The sequence below is a fragment of the Megalopta genalis genome, chromosome 7, assembly GCF_051020955.1.
Source record: "Megalopta genalis isolate 19385.01 chromosome 7, iyMegGena1_principal, whole genome shotgun sequence".
Lineage (NCBI taxonomy): Eukaryota > Metazoa > Arthropoda > Insecta > Hymenoptera > Halictidae > Megalopta > Megalopta genalis.
The window spans coordinates 22,863,277-22,882,974 of record NC_135019.1 but is presented as its reverse complement, the minus strand read 5'-3'; the positions used below and the strand labels follow the sequence as shown (position 1 = coordinate 22,882,974).

Here is a 19,698-nt window from a genome sequence, read left to right as displayed (position 1 = left end):
AATAATTGAAATATAAATTTGGTTAGTCTCCTTCTTCTTTAGTGGGTTTTGAATATTCTTAAGAATTTAATCAATTTTAAATATCAGAGACTAGAATTGGAGTCTTCTTTGTAATCAATATTATTCATTTTCGTTCCTTTTTTAAGAACATTTAATTTAAAACTCATTAAAGATCCTTCTACTTTAATTATTTAATTCAAATGTCCTCACCTAGCGGTAAATCCTTGAAGTTTCAATGGATTGAAAGTGCAGAGCTTAGGATTGTTCGCAAACACATTCACATGTTGCAACTTACATTTAAACATGCATTTTCCGTTAAGTTGTGCTTATTATATAATCATATTGACAGTTTACCTTTGATATTTATGCTACGTAAATATGATGAATTATACGTGTAAAGTATATAATTGTTTGAATACATATCGTACATCTAATTCAGCGTAACTGTAGCGGTTAGAAATATGGTTTATATTCTGGAGGAAACATAATGGATAAGATTATTCTATTTCGAAATGAAATTTATAATTTTCATTGTGTGCGTTAATAGAGTACGAATTTATGAATATTAGAGTGCACACAATGTGCAAATATAAAGGGGATGGGAAAGCGTATTTTAATAACGCGTTACAGCATACCCCCCCCTTAATTCATGCTATGGACGATATGTAACGCCTATATGTACAGTAGAAACGTATGGCTTTCAAGTATAGTTGCTGTATTTGTGCGTGAAGGTTAGGAGCAGGAGCAGTTGTACGATCAAACGTGGGTTGGGTGATAATAACAGCTCCTGTCACAATGTAGTGTATAATAATGTTGTGATATTACAATAACAAACGTATATTGATATACGCATATATTTCAACATCCGTGTGATCCAACACAGAATACATGGATGTTGCGAACGGACAAAAGCCCCTTAGTGAGTGTGTATAAATTATATATTTTCCTTATATTGAAACGAATAAAATAAATAATTGCATTATCGTCTATAATTTTGATTATCGGAAAGATAAAAAAGAATTTTAATTCGACCTATGTTTATGTTTTCTGTGTATACATGTAAAGTAGATTATTATATATAGTAGATTATGTATTAGATTATTAGATTTATGAATAATTTCATAAATTTCGTTCGGATTTTTTGATAAAAATAGTTTCACCTATTTAATAATTTATTTTTAGTATTGAACACGTATTTGTATAAATATTTTTATGTAGGTGGGCAGCCTCCTGCCACTAGTACTTCAGGAATGGATAAGGGGAAGGAATGGCAGATGGAATTGCTTATGGAAAAATTACGCTCCAAGGCTTCCACATTCAAGTCCTTGGTCGAAACTGCCAAAAATCTGCGCATGGCGATGCTGGTAATATATTACACAGACCATCATGAAACTACATGTAGAATTGTGTTTAATTAATTGCATTTATTATATTGATAGGATAAGAGGTTTGCCATAGATAGTGCAGAAAAGGGTCAGCTACAGAAATGTTTAGATACTTTGCAGCATTCCATAAAAGTAACCTCCTTGCAGTCCATGGTGGAACGCTTGGAGAGTTTAACCAGACAATTGGGGTAAATATTAGTTAATACTAATTAATAATGTTATTAATAAACACTAATTAATCAAATATATTGTCAAGAAAGGAGGCCAAATTTAAGTAACATTTGTGCTATGATTGATTTACAGCTTAAAATTTATGATGTCTGGTCCTCCAGGTACAGAGTTGTTTATATCTTCAGATATGTTCTTTTTGGAAGTTCTTTTGGAATCCACAGGTGTAGTTAAAGATGTAAAGATTCACCATGAAGGAAAAAATGAACAACAGGTATAAACTTTTCATGAAAGCATCTATTCAACTTTCATACGGTCCTCAGAAATAGTTCTGTAAAAGTTTTATACTTCGAATCAACAGATTGTACTTCATTTATAATCTTCTATTTTTGAAAAGAAAGAAATTAAACATTTTACAGTATCCAAAAACAGGAAATGGGTGAATTGTCACCTTGAGGAATGTATGAGAGTTAGGAACACCTTGATTCATATTAATGTAATAATATGTCTTGATAATATATTTACAGAGCTGTGATGTGTTGGTATCTTGTTTGTCACGGGGAGACTTCCTTGATTTTACAGTACAATTAGAAGGTTTAGCATCTATATATCAGTTAAATGCAGATAAAAAAGTAAAATGTAAAGCATTTAGTGCTTTACAATCACTGGAGGCTGACTTGGGTATTTTAGCTCAGTTGCAGACATTTATGAAAGAACCGTTTAATCTTGTTCATAAAAGCCCAGTTGGTTAGTTCTACGATTTAATGTCACTAATATTTACAAAATAACAACCGAATGTTATTGTCAAATCTTTAGAATGATGTTTTCGTTTAGGGATCCTCGAACGAAGAAGAGGCGGTCATGCCATGAAACTTACATATTTTGTTTCTCCTTATGATTTAATAGACCAGGAGAATCGTACCTGTGATGCACTAAATTCAGAAATAGTTATTAAACGGAAGATTGGTCATTCCGTTACAGTTTGTATGGAAGGTTCCACTGCTCACAAGTTGCCTACATCTAGTATCATAACTGTAAATAGAAGTCCTACAGGAAAAAGGTTTGTAATCCGTTAAAAGTTCGGAAATTGTTTAGTTTAATATAATTGTTGTCCAACCGATAAATTATTTTTAGTACTCCATCCTATGCTCCATTAGTTGGTACAAATTCATCCGTATTACCTGCTTGCTTCGTATTGAAACTTGTTAAGAAGATGCCAATGTGTATGGAACTGTTACGTAGGATACAAAAGGTCACAGAACTCGAATGTGGAGACATATCTGCTCCACATCCGCTACTTAGTTTGATTATACAACATGCCAGCGATGGTCAGCTAGATTGCCGGAATAACAGAGGACTTTATGTTGTATGTACATCATTTTTGATATTTCTGTAATATCAAAACTGCTTTCTATCCTGTGCATGCATTTCGTTGTAGAGTTTACCGGACCAGCAACACTGCTATTTCATGACAGAGAACAAAAACATGGAAGGCGTTTTAGTCTGCAGTATCTCATTTACACATCCAGCTCACGTTCCACAAATCTTGGTGTATCTGCGACAGCAGGCGCTATTCAATACATTAATTGCTAGTTGCGTGAGATCTATGGCTCGACATGATCCGGAACACGCAACTATATTTGAAGTGAGTGCTCTATCATGGCAACACATATCGGTAAGTTTGGAGCATCCTTTCGAGGAGACAATGGCAACAGCAGAATTGGATTTGACGGACATTTCCGCGTTGAAGTGTAAATTGTACGGCATCAGCATTACGAATACGGAGCGAACGTCGGATCTGACTGGAAAGGTTCTGCAGAAATGTTTAAGTATACCTCTGACAATGAGGATTCTCATGAAATCGTGGGAAAGCCGCGATACTTTGGGCACAATGAATAATATGAACAGCGGAAACGGGAATTACAACGTAAATCTCGGTCCCGGGAAAGATCAGAACAACCAAAATGGCTCCGGCATGCCGGACTTTACTAATGGGGAGGCAAAAATAAAACAGGAGCCTGGTTTGAACAACGGGAATGGAACTATGGGGAGACAGCAATCGTCGCAGCAACAGCAGCCGCAGCAGCAACAACAACAACAGCAGCAGCCTTTTTTAGATGCCGGAACGGAGAATAGTATCGGTTTTCCGTCATATTCCGGCCAATCCGATACCACAACCACTGCGATGCTGAATCCTCTGCAACTGGGAGCGTTGCTTGGACAAGCAAAAAATCCTTTAGTTAATCCTATTAACGAACGTACGAAGAAGACGCGTAAACGAAAAACTGCTGACGGTATTTGGCGGAGCCCGAAGAGAAAAGGAGACGAGACTGCGGAGATATTGTTGGAGAGCTCAAGTTCGGATTCAACGCCGTTGGGTACGCCAACCGGTGGCAGGGAGAACTTGAATGAAACGAGAACATCTACGCCAACATCGGCGACAAGCTTGACCAGCGGTTTGGACTTTTCTAATTTGGACCCGACGGACATTCTGGGAACGGACAAGAGTTCCGATTACGATTTCGACAATGAAAGTGAGATTACGGAAGTCCATGATTTACAAGATGTGGAAGAATTGATCAAAAGAGACCGCAAATCACGGAAAAGGGAAGAGAAAAAGAGTCCGATTATATTCGAAGATAACAAAAGTTTGGTGCCGCCATCAGTAAGTATAACGCCAATTTCAAGCAGTAGTTTCGGTCAAACTACGAACTATAACACTGTACTTACGGGGATGGGTTTGGAAAGACGACCAGGTATTGAAATAATACCGATTGCGTCTTCGCCTCAGACTACTTTACCGAGTTCTATTACTATAACTCCAATAGCTGGACCAACGCAGTCCAAAAGTTTGACGGACGAACGTAGAGAGAGAAAGAGCTCGAAGGGAAAGTCGACGGAGGATAAAGGTAAAATGGAGAAAAGACGTAAGCGAAAGAGAGAGGACAGTCCTATGGGACCGCCGCCGGATAAGATATCGTCGAAGCAGGACCCATTGTCGAAGCCGGTATCGGTAAGCATCAAACCGACCGAATCGCCGCCGAACTTGGGTTCACGGCCGTCCTCGCCCGCGACGACACTAAGAAAATTTAGTCCGTCGCCGACGCATACCAGTCCTCTCGCTCTCGTAGGTAAGTCCAGTCCTACACTGAAACAATCAACCACCAAGCCAGTGCAAAGTCCAAAGCACTCTCCGGTCTATAGCAGTAGTCCCAAACATACACCAGTGCCTGCGAGCGTGAGCCCGAAACATGGCACGTCGTCGCCGAAGCATGGTAGCTCAGCCAGCACCGGTAAACCGAGCATGTCCGCGCTGAAATCCGCGGCAAATTCTCCTTCTAGTAAAACCACCGATTCTGGGCAATCCAAGATAAAGTCTTCCTCGTCATCCTCGAGTAAAGACTCCAACCGTGACAAGGAGAGAAAGACATCGTCGTTAACCTTCGGCGGATCGAGTGGTCATCAGAGTCCTAAGACAAAATCCTCTAGCGGTAAGTTAAAACAACTGGAATTAATTCCTAGCGGTGAAACGCAGGCTACCTTGCCGAACAGCGGTGGTAGCACACCTCCGTCCGGCAGTTCGGAGCTCGGAAAGTCTGCGATCGCCCAGCAGCAGGCGAGGAACAGGAAGGGTTCGCTGAGTGCTGTTATCGATAAGCTGAAGAACGCTCAACATTGCACGGACGATAGTGGCAATGGCGGAACCAAGACCGCAACCAGCAGCAGCGGCAACTCGAGTGGTCAGAAAGAAAGAAGCGTAGGAAGTTCATCGGCCAAGGCTGCGGAGGGAAAGTGCGTCAGTAAAAACTCTTCGATAGAGTCCAAGAATCCTGGCGAATATATGGTGAAGCATAGTTCGGACGGGATGAAAATAACGATCAATAAAACACGCACAAAAGACTCCAAATCTGGAACGAACCTGAAGTTGTCGTCGTCCTCCGCATCCGTTGTGACCGGTGCCTCTTCGAGTTCGTCCACCTCGTCGACCTCGATGTCGGGTAACGGTTCACCAAAAACGCACACTGGGTTGAAGCCAGGAGTCAGTTCTGGTCCTGCGTCGAAGAAACCTGCGTCTCAGACTTCCCCGAAATTGTCGGGATCCTCGTCTTCCGGTTCTGGCAGCAGCAGCGGTAGCAAAACGACGCTATTGGGGCAAAAGATGCTGTCAGCGTTGAAATCCATATCAGGACCAAACTCTAGTAGCGGTAACGGTACTGGAGGACTGAACGTTGGCGGTGGCGGTAGCGGTGGCCTGCTTTCTAAGAATGTGATGTCCTCAAAATCTTCTTCGAGCTGCCCAAAAACTACCAGTTCGGGGGTGACGGATCTCAGCCGGAACCGCGACAAATCCCGGTTGTCGAAGTCCGGCGAAAAAAGTCTGTTTCCTTCGAAAGGTATCGGTGATACCAGAAAATCGAGCCCCTCTGGTCTGCGGGAGGAAAGCGAGAGCGAAAGAGCGTTCAAGCTTCTCGCAGCTCACGCCACCATGTCCAATTTATCGAGTTTGCCGAACTTGCCGCCCCAATTGGTTGTGGAGGGGCTGATGAAGCAGTTAGATACCAAATTCCAAATACCCAAATTGTCTGCTCGAGCCAATGCCGAATCCAGCGATAAAAAGACCGAGAAGCTGTCCATGCTTCCCGATACAGGAAAGACCCTGGATAACATAGCAACGAAGCAAGCTACGGAGCCGGGGAAACTGCAAACGATATCAAACACGTCGTCGACCACCGCGAAAACGGTGCCGGACGACCAGTCGAATCAAGGTAGGCGAGATCATGTACAAACAAAACCTGACAATCTTTCCATGACAAGCGCAGCCTCGGCAATGTCTATGAATCTCGGCGCCGACACCTCCAGCAACCTCCTGCTTCCAGCTCTAGCGAGTAACAGCTCGCACGATCTGGACATTCCCACGAACCTCTCGATGCAGTCAGCAGAGAACGAGTCCCGCGATTCGTGCAAAGAGCCGCCGATGAGTAGGAGCAACACACAGTTTCTGAGTAGTACTCTAAACTCCACGGCCAGCGGCAAGGATGACGCCGCTGGAAGTGGCCCCGTGATGGCCGTTCTACCAAAAGGTACAGATGCACCTTCTACCAGTAAACCCGTGTATTCTACCATGATGGCGACAGGCACGATAGCCAGCGGCAACGGGACCAGCACCCCGAGCTCCGGCAACGGGAATTCGGAGAGCTTGAACCTGAGCATCAAGCCGGTGGACGCAAATTTGACCAAGTATAAGTCGGACGAGAAGAAGCAACCTCAGCCGCAACAACCGCAGCCACCGGCACAACAACAGCAGCCTTTGCAGCAGCAACAGTCACTGCAACCGCAACAACAGCCGCAGCAGCAGCAAGTACCGTCTTCCGGAGGATCCTCCAGCACATCGACGCTGGGAACCGCTGCGTCCTCGGACAGCTCGTCGAACACAATGAAACCGGCCGGCACGGAGATACCGCCGACGACGTCTCAGGAGGCTGCGGAGATGTTGTTGGACTTTTCCACGCCGAAGGACGTGGCCAAGAGTTTGAACTTCACCAGCATTCCCGAGAGGGCGATGACACAGGCGGCCTCGGTGCGTAGGAACACGCCACCGCCCCCGCCGCCCGCCTTCCCGGCGAGTCCTTCCGTGAGCGTGCACATTGTAAAGAGTCCTGCACCCTCGCCGAGGGTCATCCCGCCCTCGCCTCACTCCGCCTCGCCGTGCATCACCGACGACGAGCTGATGGACGAGGCGCTGGTGGGAATGGGGAAATGAAGGTTACTGAAACTCTAGATTTAATTTTATCCGCGAATCACACACACGTTGCACAGGACGCAGGGTGTCCTGCAAGCTTGGTGAGTGAGTAATGCTGCCTTTCCGCGCGGATCAGTGTTTCTCAAGCACGTAACACGTACACACGTGTCACCTCGCACGGTACCGCGTAGAGTTTCTCAACAGGTATCATGAGGCTGATTGCTTGCGAGACACTGATGGAAATTAGTCGAATGATCCTCGGGGAGTTGCGTACACTTCAGCGGGACGTTCTACCTCTTTACTTTTTATTAGCGAATTGAATGTTGCGAATTCGAAGGATGGTGATGTTTTAGGGACCGGCTGTGGTCGAATTTTATTGAGTTAATGTTGCTCGAGAGGAACGTTGTAAGGACGCGCGCCTTGGATGAGCCACTATAATATAGGAAAACGAGTTTTTTAATGAATGTTTTTAAGCTGTGTTACCATTGTTACGAATTCTTTGAAATATTATCATCCACTTGTATATTTTCGTTGTAAGAAATGTAGCTTGTACAAAAGAGACGGTTTTATTAGTCGAAATGATAATACTCTTTGAAGAAAGTCATCTTAGCGAGAAAACTTTTTCTATATCACATTGGATTCTGAAAAATCGCTCACGAATCGTTCCATCTCGCAGTGTTAATACAGTAAAATGCGGATCAGTTTTAGAGCATGGGTATTCGATTACAAGAAATAATGGGAACTATTTATTTCGAGAAAAATTGATTTTAATACGATTAATGCATTTCACAAAGTGATGATAAAAAGCGATGATAATAAAGCGATGATAATATATTTTATTTTACCGTCATGGTGCGTGTTCTGATCGAAGCGAGCATTTCATTCTTATTCCCGGGAACCGGTTTTAATTAATGAATCTTTTGATAGAGGACACCCTGTACATTGTCGAGACTTAGCGATTCTTCTGAGATGTCCTACCGAGTAATAGCGTTGTTCGCGACCTCGTACGCGAACATTGAGCAAGTTCAATCTTCCCGTATGTAGAGAATGCTGGTTCCATTGCAATGGTCGTTCGCAGAGATGGATATATAATATTTAAGCGCCACAGTGTATCAAAGCGATTTCTTCTTATACATCGGTTCGTTTTCTTGTGAAACAAGGACTCGAGGTTAGCAATAAAACGTTTGTTTCTAGATTTCTAAGGAGACGAAAGGGCGGGAACCGGGGGACGAAAAATAGTAAAATGGACGCGACGTACGAGAGATAAATATATGTATAGACACGAGTTATTTTCGATAGAATACGCGTTGGACAATACTTGTAAGGACACCGCGATGTGGATGTGTGTGACATTGATATATGAAGTATTTCTTAATTAGTTAATTTAATGCGAGCAAGTCGATTCGAGAGAAATAAAATTGTCAAGAAAAAGATACATTGAAGTTCGTTCAAGTCACATTCAGAACATGTGTTCAAAATTTCGTATTGCCTGAAACGAATCCAACAAAGCCGTCGATGATAAAGATTTATTTTCCTTTAACCCCGGGAACAATCCAGAAAAAGTGTGCTTTTGCAACAAGACTTCCAGGCAATTTCATTGTACGCATGAGTTCGACCGAGTTCGGCACACCCTGTATATGGACAATTTTCGCGCGCAATGCCCGGGAAAAAAGAGAAGCGATCGTCGAGTCCTTTATTCTCACATCTTCTTTCGTTGTTCATTCCCGTGCATCATTCTTTAACGATGTATGTATGTACAATGAAGTAAATCGGTACTTCGATGACGCGAAGCCTGTGTGTTACCCAGTTTTATGTAATCGATCGAGTTAAACACGATCGGTATCTCGTGCGATTACTTTGTTACGTTAGTCTTCGATCGATCCTTGAATAAAACTTTATAGAAAGATACAGACTTGGCACGATTGCGCGTGGGAATCGATTATCTCTATCACTGATTAACCCGTTGCCTTATGATCTTGTCTAATGGCTGTGTCTACCACGAATAGCTGACTGTGTGCGAAGCATGAAAAATATTTATTAATAAGTTTGATCTCGTTCAACCGCAGCTAAAAGAAAACACACGTTTTTAAAAGCAATGAGACGCATTCGTTCGGCTTTTATGCAGTTGCTCGCTATATTGTACATACACTACGTCGTTGCACATCAAATCTTCGTTTCTTTTTCCGTCGTGTCTAGTAACCGAAAATATTTTTCGATCGTCGAATTTATCTAGCGAAAACTGATACGTTATTAAAATGTTCTACAATTTTCTATCAATGCCGTCGCTGCATTCCCTTGACGGTGAACAGTGTTCATAAATAGTGGGTATATTAACGAGCAATCCACTGTTTTCCTAAACCGTGGCAATACACTTTAAATTCAATGATATTTTCTCGCTAATCCGCTCGGTCGTAGATAACTTGAATGTTATTAACGAAACACCTGTTCCTGACTTTATCAGAAGCGAATGTTGAGATTTGATGAAAAACGGATTACTCGTTTGCATATCGAATGAATCTTCAATAAAGCGTTATTTCCACGTGTATCGATTTTACAACGTACAAATAAGAGTTTACAAATAAGAATATCGATGTCTTCGTAATGGTCAAGATTACGTATTTAAATTCCATAAAATAATTGCAGAGAAAGTTACTTTCAGTTCCATATCGAAGGTATTGTTTAAGAATCGTTTAATGAAAACAATTAAGGAACTGCCATTCCTTGTTGGATTGTACAAACAGTTTAAAAAGTACAAACTTAGCGGTTAATAGGACTTAAAATGACATCACGATTTATAGGTTTAGGAAATCGGTTGTTTCTTTGGATATCCAGATTTTCTGCAGACGGGCAACAAACGCATTTACCTCGACTCACTTTTTAAGAAACATTTATCGATTCTAAATACAAAGGAAATTGCAATGTAATTTTTAATACATACGGAATCTACGTAAACGTGAAATCTACTCTTTCCAAACACGTTCCATTTTTTAATACATGTAACACGTTAACAATCCCTTACTACATGAATGTACAAAAACGATCGAAAACTGAATATCTACGGAATAACTGTTTCCTTTCATTCATTTTCAAGTTCCATTAACCCCTACGAATACTATTACTGCCGTCAAAAATGGAAGATTCAATGAAACTTGCGGCGATCGTAAGGCAACGGGTTAACTTCGCCGGAATACCGTGACCTTTGCGTTTCTTGCGTGATTGCTTCAAGACGAGAGACAGGAACTTCAAGAGGACCGAAGATTCGATAGGAGGACACGTCGCAACGAAAATATTGAGCTTACAGGAACGGGGGATTGCGTTTGTTTGACGCAGACAATGTTTCTCTCAACGTTAACGCGTGCTGGCGAAAACGTGAACAAGGAAATTGCGAAGGAACGCGGCACGAGTGACGAATGGCTAAGCGACAAGCAAATGTGAGACGAACTTGCAAAGACGGAGCTTTAATCCTTTGCGCTGTAATCAACGCGGTTCCTTCGCCCAGTGAGATTAACCGACAAAAAAGTGAAACTTATTTGTGACTTTATGTCCACCGTATGATCAGCGGTAAAAATCGATAATTTACTCGCCTATAGGCTGCCTTTTCTGTACGAAAATTTATGTTTGTACTTACAGTGACTTCCGTTAATATTCGGAATAATAACAATAATATTCGTAATAACTTTTTTAAAACTAGAATAAACGATTGGAATTTTTTTTAGATATGATAAAAGAACTAGTATATTAGACAATGACTAAACTGCTTTCTTAAAATTTTGCTATTACTTATAATGACAAAACAAAATAAAAGACTCTCGTTTTTAACTCTTTTATCTGAGTCTATAACGAAAATCTAAAAAATACGTTTTGTAGGTCTCGGTAAGTTATATGCATGTTGAAAATTTCATCGAATTTGGTTAACGTAAAGTCAAATTACAAACGTTAAAAGATTGTAAAAATTGCAAATTTCTCATACTTATTGATAAAAAAATGTCCAAAATCGAGACAAAACTGCGATTTTTGCGATCTTTAATTGTTTCTGTCAACCGATTTCGATGAAATTTTTAACATGCACATAACTTACCGTGGTCTACAAAACACATTTTTTAAATTTTCGTTATAGGCCCAGATAAAAAAGTTAAAAAACGTGAGTTTTTTAATTTTCTTTTGTTATTCTAACCAATAGTAGAATTTAAGAAAAGCATTTTAGTTATGGTTTAGTAGATTGATCCCTCTATCACTTAAAAAATAGTCCAGTTCTAAAAAAGTTATTACATTTTGAAAAGTATCCGAATATTAACGGGAGTCACTGTATGGATTCTCGCGCTTTAGTATGCGGATCTTAAACCATAAATAGTGTCTCGATTTGACCCGATTCTTAAAACTACTCGTTCTTTCGTATTCGATTTACATTTTGAATGAATAAATTATGCTCTGTAACTTTATTTCTGAAAAAGATACGAAGAAGCAAATACAAAGAAGTCGAACATTTTACAGTGTCTAAAAAGATGTTAGTGTCAATTGATATTTTGGAAACTGTGCTAAACCTGGAAGACACACACAACAAAGTATCCATTTAAGTACTACATATTTTGATCGATTGAATCGAACAATAAATTTAAGTCACATGACGCAATTCGGACTACGTTTCCGAAGATCGAATGCTTTTACTAATTTAAATGGAGGTATTTTAATGTCGCGGTTGCTCCAGAGGATTGAAGTTTCGACGTTGCGGAAGCGAATGCGTTGCATTTTGTACAAATTAGACAAGAAATGTTTCGATGAAAGGTTCGATTGAGGTTGAAGAGAGACGGACACTGGACGAGTTTATGGTCCATTTATGCTTATCGACGAGCAGAGTACTAGCCGAGCAGATTGATAGTATTTTTGTTATTTTCTTCCGAACATGTAAACCAACGAAATTCAATACTATCGACCCGCTCGGTTCGTGTTCGGCTCGTCAGTGAGTATAGATGGACCTCTATCCGTCCGTTGCCTATTCGTAATGTTAGGAGAGACAGAAATAAGGACGGTTGCTTATACTTTCCACGTGTGATCGTATATTCCACGGTGTGAAAATTGTATGTATTTTTCAAGCGGGAGTGCCGGTATATTACTGAGACAATACCTTGCTTCGACGGGGAGTCGTAGACGCGTGTAATAAAGAGTACGATTCCTTCGAAGGGAATTGTCCAGTGCTCTCGGCGGGAAGAAGAATACGGTTTATTTTTTCAATACCCACGAAAACGTGTACATAGAACGAAGGAGAGAGTCGTGTTCACGCTGGTAAACGGTGCTCTAACGAAACGAAACGTTCAAGAACGGAATGGCGAACGCGCGAGAGGATGCTTGGTTCCGTCTCTTTTGATCATTTGCGTGCAAGGAATTTCCCTCGAAGGAGTTATCTACGAAATCTGCCAGGCCGACTGTAAAGAGAACGATTGAGAAACGATGAAAACGGAACGATGTTATCATAGTGTTAAAAAATGTTCGAATCCTTCACTGTCACGGCTTCCTCTGTTTTCCGCGAGGGAAGCTGCCTAGTATACAATTTTTCGGGCGAACTTGTCGAACCCTGCTCTGTGTGCTCTATAAAATGTCCACGCTTTTCTCCGCATGATTTCGATTGTGTCAGCGTGTCCTCGAATCCGGCGGGGCTACGATTCTAAATGTTCGGGAGAGAACGTCGTGGGAGAAGATTTTATACAGTGCACAGAGTACGTTATTCCTCTACGACACATGCGAGAAATACAAATCTATGAAAGGAGAATAATTTTTGTATAAATGTATAACCGTATTAGCGCGTGTATGTACATTTACGTATCGAGATGTATAGAGAAAAGATCTATATACATAACTGATATATCTTTATCGACGACGAGTGTCTTGGAAAACACGCCGAATCCTCGAGACAAGCATGTAAAAGCCTTGATAATAAAATACTATGTCTTTTGGAGAGCTGCCGAGCGCGTTACTTCGAGCCATCTGTTCGATTAGGAGGCATCGGAGGAGGGTGGTGAAAATACAGACCAAACAAAAAAGAAATCAGCTATCGTTTATTTTCGTGGAATAATATCGCGACGCGCGCGCATTAATAATCTCAATTTTATTATCTAACTTACACGATGAGTATCACTAACAACGGGTCCTTTCATCTTCGACATCCGCAAGCCCACTGTAAAACTCGTCTCTTTTCACGAAGACCTAACTGACTACAGTCATTTATTTATGATCACGTTAATTACGCAGGTTCTAACACTGACTACAGCGAACTAGGTTCGTTGATATAGCCAAGGAATCCGGAACCTGTGTAATCATTTCCAATCGCAGGTTTTCCATCCCGCCTGTATTATTTTGCAATTGTTTCTTTTTTAATTGGTCGGTCATTGAAGAATACACGTCCAGCTTCTCGGGATTAGGTAGTCTAGGAAATCGTCGCGTACGGGTGGACAGTTGACTCTGGCGTAATGCTCCATGCAGTACAGGCTCGCCATCAATCCGTTGCCTACGAACAGCGTAAGCCAAAAGAAGATGTTCCCGTTCGTCTTCAGCACAAACAGAAAAAACATCCCGACGCCAGCGAACAGGGTCAGCATCACTGGATAGAAGAACCGAAAGGTGAAAGACAGGATGTACTCGTGAAAGATCGCGGAGATCGAGAACACCGTAATCATCGACAGCATCTTATTCCGCCTTGTCACGATCTCGTACATGTCCTTGTAGATGTAAGAGTACAGCCAGTCGTGCACCACGATGTTCCACGTGCGGTAGTACATGAAGTATGTCCTTGAGTTCCACCAGTCCTAAAACGCAAACAGTTAATTCGTCTTGTCGTCTTGGCATGGGCTCTGGTATCGGCGAATGTTTCCCGGAACTTGGGAAAGTTGCGAATGGATTGGAGGAAATGATGACGAAAGGAAATGATTCTGCGCTACGATTTCGGTGACTCACGCTGTGGAATTTCCACCGTGAAGTTCCACCGTCATTGGTCATTGAGATGTGATAGTGCACTAGCTTTTTTCTTGTCTATGGGCAAATATTGGTCATTCTTTTCTTAGAAAATTGAAGGCGAACGTGCTTAGAGTATAGACAATTTTGCTAGCAGTTTAACCGTTCAATGGAAATTTTCTAGTAAATTGTGCCTTTCGCTTCACCTTTTTACTAGACGTAGTACATGCATAAAGTTCAATTAGACTAGACCGGGGGTTTTAAACTGTAACGAGTTTCAAAGAATTTAAGGATATTATTACATTATTTTCAACAAAAGTCAGTTTCATGTAATTTATGTTCCTTGCAATTCTTATTTTGCATAAAGATCCGCGTTATTACTGTTGTTAGTTTACTTAAATTTCACTCTGAGAAATGAAGTATTCCTCCGTAACTTCTCGTTTCACAGGACGCGGAAATCATTTCACGGCTGGCCCATTTTCGCTTTCTAAACGTGCCAGTCGTTTCAAATGACGAATACTCACTTTGTAGAACATTTTATCACCGAATCGCAGCAATTCGGCGAAGGCGTTCATCCAAGAGTGCAGCAGACAGTAAAAGCCGCAGACAAACATCATGGTTCCGGGTAACATGGCGCTAAGGATATTGAGTATCAGCATTCCCCATTCTACAGGTTGAGTTCCAAAGTCCTTGAAATTCGGTTCCACTAGACGCTCGTACAACAACGCCACGCAAAATATGACTGCCATTACTTCAGCTAAATTCACTAGAACTATGTTCCATCGGATTGTTTTTGCTCTAGAAAAAGAAACGCGCATGCAAATAGTCACAAATATTCGAACTCTTATAGACCGGGATAATTCAAAATACAAATAAATTTCGATACTCAAACGTTTTTATCGAACACTTCGCGATATTTTTAAACATTCCAAACAATGTCGATAACATTACGTAATCGTTGTACTTTGCTTGTAGTTCTTGACAATGGTACTCGAACAGTGACCAGCGAAGAAAAACGAGCTTTCGCATAACTAATAAACAATATCACGAGATTTACAATGATTCCATCAATCATTGTACGTGTCTATCTGACAAAACGCAAATCTAATCTGTTATCGACAAACTTTGGAAATGTCCGTATCGATTATCAAAACACCGAGCTATAGTTGTGAATTAAGGAATTATTATATTTTTGTATTAAACCGCGATTTACCTGGGATAGCTTTCTTGGTAGACCAAAGTTGGAGCGAATAAGAAGTAAAGGAACTTTGAAAAGTCTGGCGGTTTGATCGTTTCCATGTCGGAATGAGATTTATATGTTAAAAACCTGGGTGCCACGCTTCTCACAAAGGCGTACTTTTTCATTAGCATTCGAGTCTAGACAGAATTCGAGAAAATACAATTTTTTATAGCCATGCGGTATTCAATTTAATTAACCCCTTGCCGTACTTCGTCGAGTCTGACTCATGACGGAGATTTCTAGCAATATTTCGTTAAGTATGAATGTTATTTTCATTTTTTTTTTTTTTCTTAAGTTTGAACAAAATTCTTTTCTTTATTTAGAGCAATTTTAATTTCTGTTGAGATCACTTTTTTTATTTTTAATAAAATTCTGTTCTCTCCTCGTCAATATTTAAGTATTCAAGTAAATGTTGTCGCACAATGAATATATATTTTCTTCTTCTATGAAATTAGTACAGTCGATCTAATTATTGTAACTGTGAGAAAAATCGTACTGCAAGAGGTCAACTTTCACCATAGACAACAGATCTAATGATTTTTTGTACCAATAAATAATCCGCTATGTTCTTCAAATTTAATGCGAATTGTTAAATAAATAAAAACTTCGTATTCAAGTTATAAAGTCAAGACAATTTTGGTGTGCGATCGTTACGTACCAGTTCCATAAGTACGATCATACTGGACGCTACGGGTAACTCTTCTTTGAGCACAGCTTTCGTAGGTAATATGATGAAAATGATCTCGTAAGCGATCAAAGCTGTTAACCACCCGTAATCCCAAACTTTCCTTGAGAACGCTGCAAAGGACATCTATTAGGTTGTTTGCGAATAATGTGGTAGGATATCGACGAGCGAACCGAGTTGCAGCGGTCTTACACTTTGGTGGCTGTTGTTCGCGCCGAGTGGCCCAGAAACAAAAGGCAGCATAAACTCCGAACGTTGAACATGTCATCAGTGTCCACACGAAGAGCACCACCGGAAGCTTCGCGAAGCCCTTCTTTATAGTGCTGATGGCGATATTGGGTCTGAAATGACAAGTTCAATTAACATTCTTTGCTTTTATTTTACAGTATTATCTTGAACGAAAAATATTTTTACAGTTTCAGTCTTGTTCTTGAAATAGGATTTCACTATTTTAATCCTACCGAGGCAAGTTCCAAAATTTGTATCGCTTTCCAAGTTCATAATAACATAATCAAATTCTTTGATTCGAATAAGTTACTTTTCGCGATAGAAAAAAGAATAGAGACTTCTTTAAAGAGAAATATGGTTTCATTATTTGATATGGTTACATATGGTCACATTTTAATATGGTTACATATTTATCAAAATATTTTCTTAAGTAACTGGAAGAGAGATTCAGCGTTGATATAACGTAATGACAGTTGAAGTTATGCGAGTTTAGAAATGAATAAATTGCTTTAGATTGAAGTAGCGAGCTAACAATTGGATAAGGTGTTAGAGCTCCTTTGGATCATCTTTTCTAGATTGAAAATGAGTCTACTATGTCTACTGTAATCTTCAATTTAAGTAGAAAATATAACACAGGCTTGAATAAGATTAGTTTTGTTTGAAAAGTAATATAGAAACGCATAAGCACATATCAATATTTATTATCTATTTGTAAATAACTTTTATCTTATAAACCTCAGATAAGGTATACGTAAATTGTAAACAAAACGAATTGAGCATAATTGAAAAAACGACCAACGTATTTTTAAAATAATAAATTATTTGTTCATTTTGATTTGGTTGCTTCTAAAATTGTTCATTTCAAATTTTTTATTTTTATTTTGGGACATCCCGCGGGTTATACGATAAAAACAAAATGAATGTGTCGGTATAAAACGCCTGTACTTACGATCCCGTTGTCCGAATATCATAAATAGCAGTATGTATAAACAGAATTATCAGTACTGTTACGATAACGTTGTACATTGTTCGAATATGTTTGATTTCGTAAAGATCTGTCAGCATGGAATTCCTTGGGAGGAACTGTTTTCTCGGTAGACCATCTTCCTCCGATGGTTTGCTATGAAAACATAACGTTCGTCATTATCGAGACACATACATAATACACATCCGGTATAATTTGTAATTAAAATTCGTTTAATCACATACAAGCACAAATTAACAGTTGATACTAACTATGGTACTATAATTCAATTGGGTTTTTGCTTAAAATACAATTTTATTAAACATTACGTTCATCTTTTGATTCGAATAAAATTTCACACATCTAAATGTTTATTCATAAATCATATAAATTCTATAGTTATTTCGCAGAAAATCAAAATTAGGTAAGAAAATCAAGGTATGTACATATTTACAGAAGACGAATCGCTTGCAAACGATAAGCTACTATGGAATGTTAGTGTTCGTTATCACTGTGTTTGGTTTCATATAATACACAGTGTTGGCTACCGTCTGAGTGCACGTGTACTTAAACCTCATTCGGTACATCTTGTTTCGATGTCAATATCATGTCATTATAGAATACGTTCAAAAAACGAATATTGAAAACATCAGTTTTCGTGCAATAATAATAAGAAATCCGTTCGGTGCAATTGTATTCGGTTGATTTTTTCATTTGTCTTCGGCGCGAAACTGTTTCTACATTTCGAAAATAACCAAAAAAATTTTCGTTACTCTTTGCATGTTATACAGAAACGTTATAGAGAATGGTAAGCAGATTTCTCAATTCGGGTCAAAGCAGTTAAGTGCACGCCTACCGAGATCATCTTCAAAGTAATTTGTAATTCGACGTATGCACGCGAGCCGTTAATTCCAAATTTGTTATGCCATCACTCTTCGATAGAAATGATTCCACATCAGATGCAAATTATAGGGAAGAAACAAAACGATTACGTTCATACAAGAATTGTGAAGAAGAAACGAAACGATTACGATCGTACATGTATTATAAAGAAGCAACGATCCGATTATGCTTATGTACGAATCAAACAACGAAACAATTATGCTCATGCACACATATTATAAATTAAAGAAACATTCGTAGATCGTGTCTGAAACGACTGAAACGATTTTTGAACATTTGTAGGACATGCATGCATGTAAATGAAGCACAACAGAATGTTCATAAAGATGACTAGAATAAAAGCGCTTACATTCTGTTGCAGTATTTCGCTGCTTCGCTTAAATCTTTAGAGTTACTCGACACCACTGTTTCCATTTTTTGTAAAATGTCTGTTGCCATGTTGACTATTCGATTATCAAAAAGCTCCGACATATCTTCTCGCATTTCCTGTAAAAGCCATTTCGATCATCATTTCAGGTATAAACGACTAAACACCATGATCCATCTAATTTCGAAAGATAACGACTAAATAGTGGAATTTGTGCTCTCACAAGGAAAGCAACTAAGGCGAACTTAAAAACAGTAAAAAGGAATTCTTGAACTCGTGAGAAATATCAAATGAAAGAAGATTACACGAAACGTTGTTAAAATACGAATATTCGAAGCGCGTTGTTATATTAAAAAAATATGGGATTACGTACCTTCATGTGCCCTTGAAACTCATCGCGGATTATTTCACGTAGTTTGATTTCTCCTAGATCCATGGCCTCTATCTCTGCAAGGTAGTGAACAATTTTCGACATTATTAGCAAAATGTCTGATTTGGAAAAATCGCTGATTTTTATAATCAATTTACAATGACGATCAACACTATTATAAAATCATGAATGACGCCTACCACGTTTCTTGTCGGCCATTCCGTCCTCGCTAAATTTCTCGTCAACACCGCACGTTTCGGTGGTTGCGCTCATATTTTACACTTTTTCCACCCCGTAGGACGATCTATTGTCTCATATTCACTTCGAACCTCGAAATTTCTCGTTTTCCGTTAGTGTTTGCCGGAATGTTTGACGACAGAGGATAAAGACAAGGAAAAACTGAGCAAATTCGATAAAACTGATCGAAGAAAAATTTAACGCTTACCACCGGCGTATAAGAAAGCAACCTGGCTGGCAACCGTTTACGCTCTTCGAGACACTGGCGACAACTGAGCCGTTCGATGGATTCGGGCGAGTAGACATGGGCACCGCTACAATGCTTATCGATCTTCTGCCGTCGATCACGCGTAGAAAAGTATCCCGCTTTTCTTTCATTGGTGGAACCGCTATCGCTCGTTCGTGTCCTTTGATTCATCGCCTTCGCTCGCGGCGAGTGCACGCGCACCGAATGCACTTTTCACGCCCC

The 19,698-nt window shown here is 39.9% G+C and overlaps 2 protein-coding genes across 3 annotated transcripts; one reads left to right on the top strand and one right to left on the bottom strand.

Annotated features, from left to right (window-relative positions):
* Nucleotides 1-623: 623 nt before the first annotated feature.
* Nucleotides 624-13,245, top strand: MED1 (Mediator complex subunit 1). Of its 2 annotated transcripts, none has more exons than XM_033478538.2 (8): nucleotides 624-919; nucleotides 1,219-1,364; nucleotides 1,440-1,573; nucleotides 1,689-1,827; nucleotides 2,081-2,300; nucleotides 2,388-2,613; nucleotides 2,688-2,919; nucleotides 2,992-13,245. In XM_033478538.2, the coding sequence occupies exons 1-8, from the start codon at nucleotides 889-891 to the stop codon at nucleotides 7,312-7,314; spliced, it is 5,451 nt and encodes a 1,816-aa protein (XP_033334429.2). In that variant the 5' UTR covers nucleotides 624-888; the 3' UTR covers nucleotides 7,315-13,245. The 2 variants fall into 2 exon arrangements, with proteins under 2 accessions (XP_033334429.2, XP_033334430.2); XM_033478539.2 differs by having other exon boundaries at nucleotides 624-923.
* Nucleotides 13,246-13,325: 80 nt separating this feature from the next.
* LOC117225204 (sterol O-acyltransferase 1) lies at nucleotides 13,326-19,567 on the bottom strand. The gene is made up of 9 exons (XM_033478552.2): nucleotides 19,193-19,567; nucleotides 18,996-19,069; nucleotides 18,605-18,741; nucleotides 17,338-17,508; nucleotides 16,353-16,501; nucleotides 16,134-16,273; nucleotides 15,449-15,612; nucleotides 14,760-15,033; nucleotides 13,326-14,090 (listed from the first exon to the last, which is right to left on the bottom strand). The coding sequence occupies exons 1-9, from the start codon at nucleotides 19,263-19,265 to the stop codon at nucleotides 13,671-13,673; spliced, it is 1,602 nt and encodes a 533-aa protein (XP_033334443.1). The 5' UTR covers nucleotides 19,266-19,567; the 3' UTR covers nucleotides 13,326-13,670.
* Between the last annotated feature and the right edge of the window lie 131 nt (nucleotides 19,568-19,698).

Excerpts from the sequence above, each read along its gene's own strand:
- MED1 (XM_033478538.2), top strand. The coding sequence starts at position 889 with ATGGATGTTGCGAACGGACAAAAGCCCCTTA. Across the intron at positions 920-1,218 it reads GAACGGACAAAAGCCCCTTA|GTGGGCAGCCTCCTGCCACT; the intron begins GTGAGTGTGTAT and ends ATTTTTATGTAG. Across the intron at positions 1,365-1,439 it reads ATCTGCGCATGGCGATGCTG|GATAAGAGGTTTGCCATAGA; the intron begins GTAATATATTAC and ends TTATATTGATAG.
- LOC117225204 (XM_033478552.2), bottom strand. The coding sequence starts at position 19,265 with ATGAGCGCAACCACCGAAACGTGCGGTGTTGACGAGAAATTTAGCGAG. Across the intron at positions 17,509-18,604 it reads GCGAAATACTGCAACAGAAT|CAAACCATCGGAGGAAGATG; the intron begins GTAAGCGCTTTT and ends ATGTTTTCATAG. Across the intron at positions 15,034-15,448 it reads TACCAAGAAAGCTATCCCAG|AGCAAAAACAATCCGATGGA; the intron begins GTAAATCGCGGT and ends TTCTTTTTCTAG.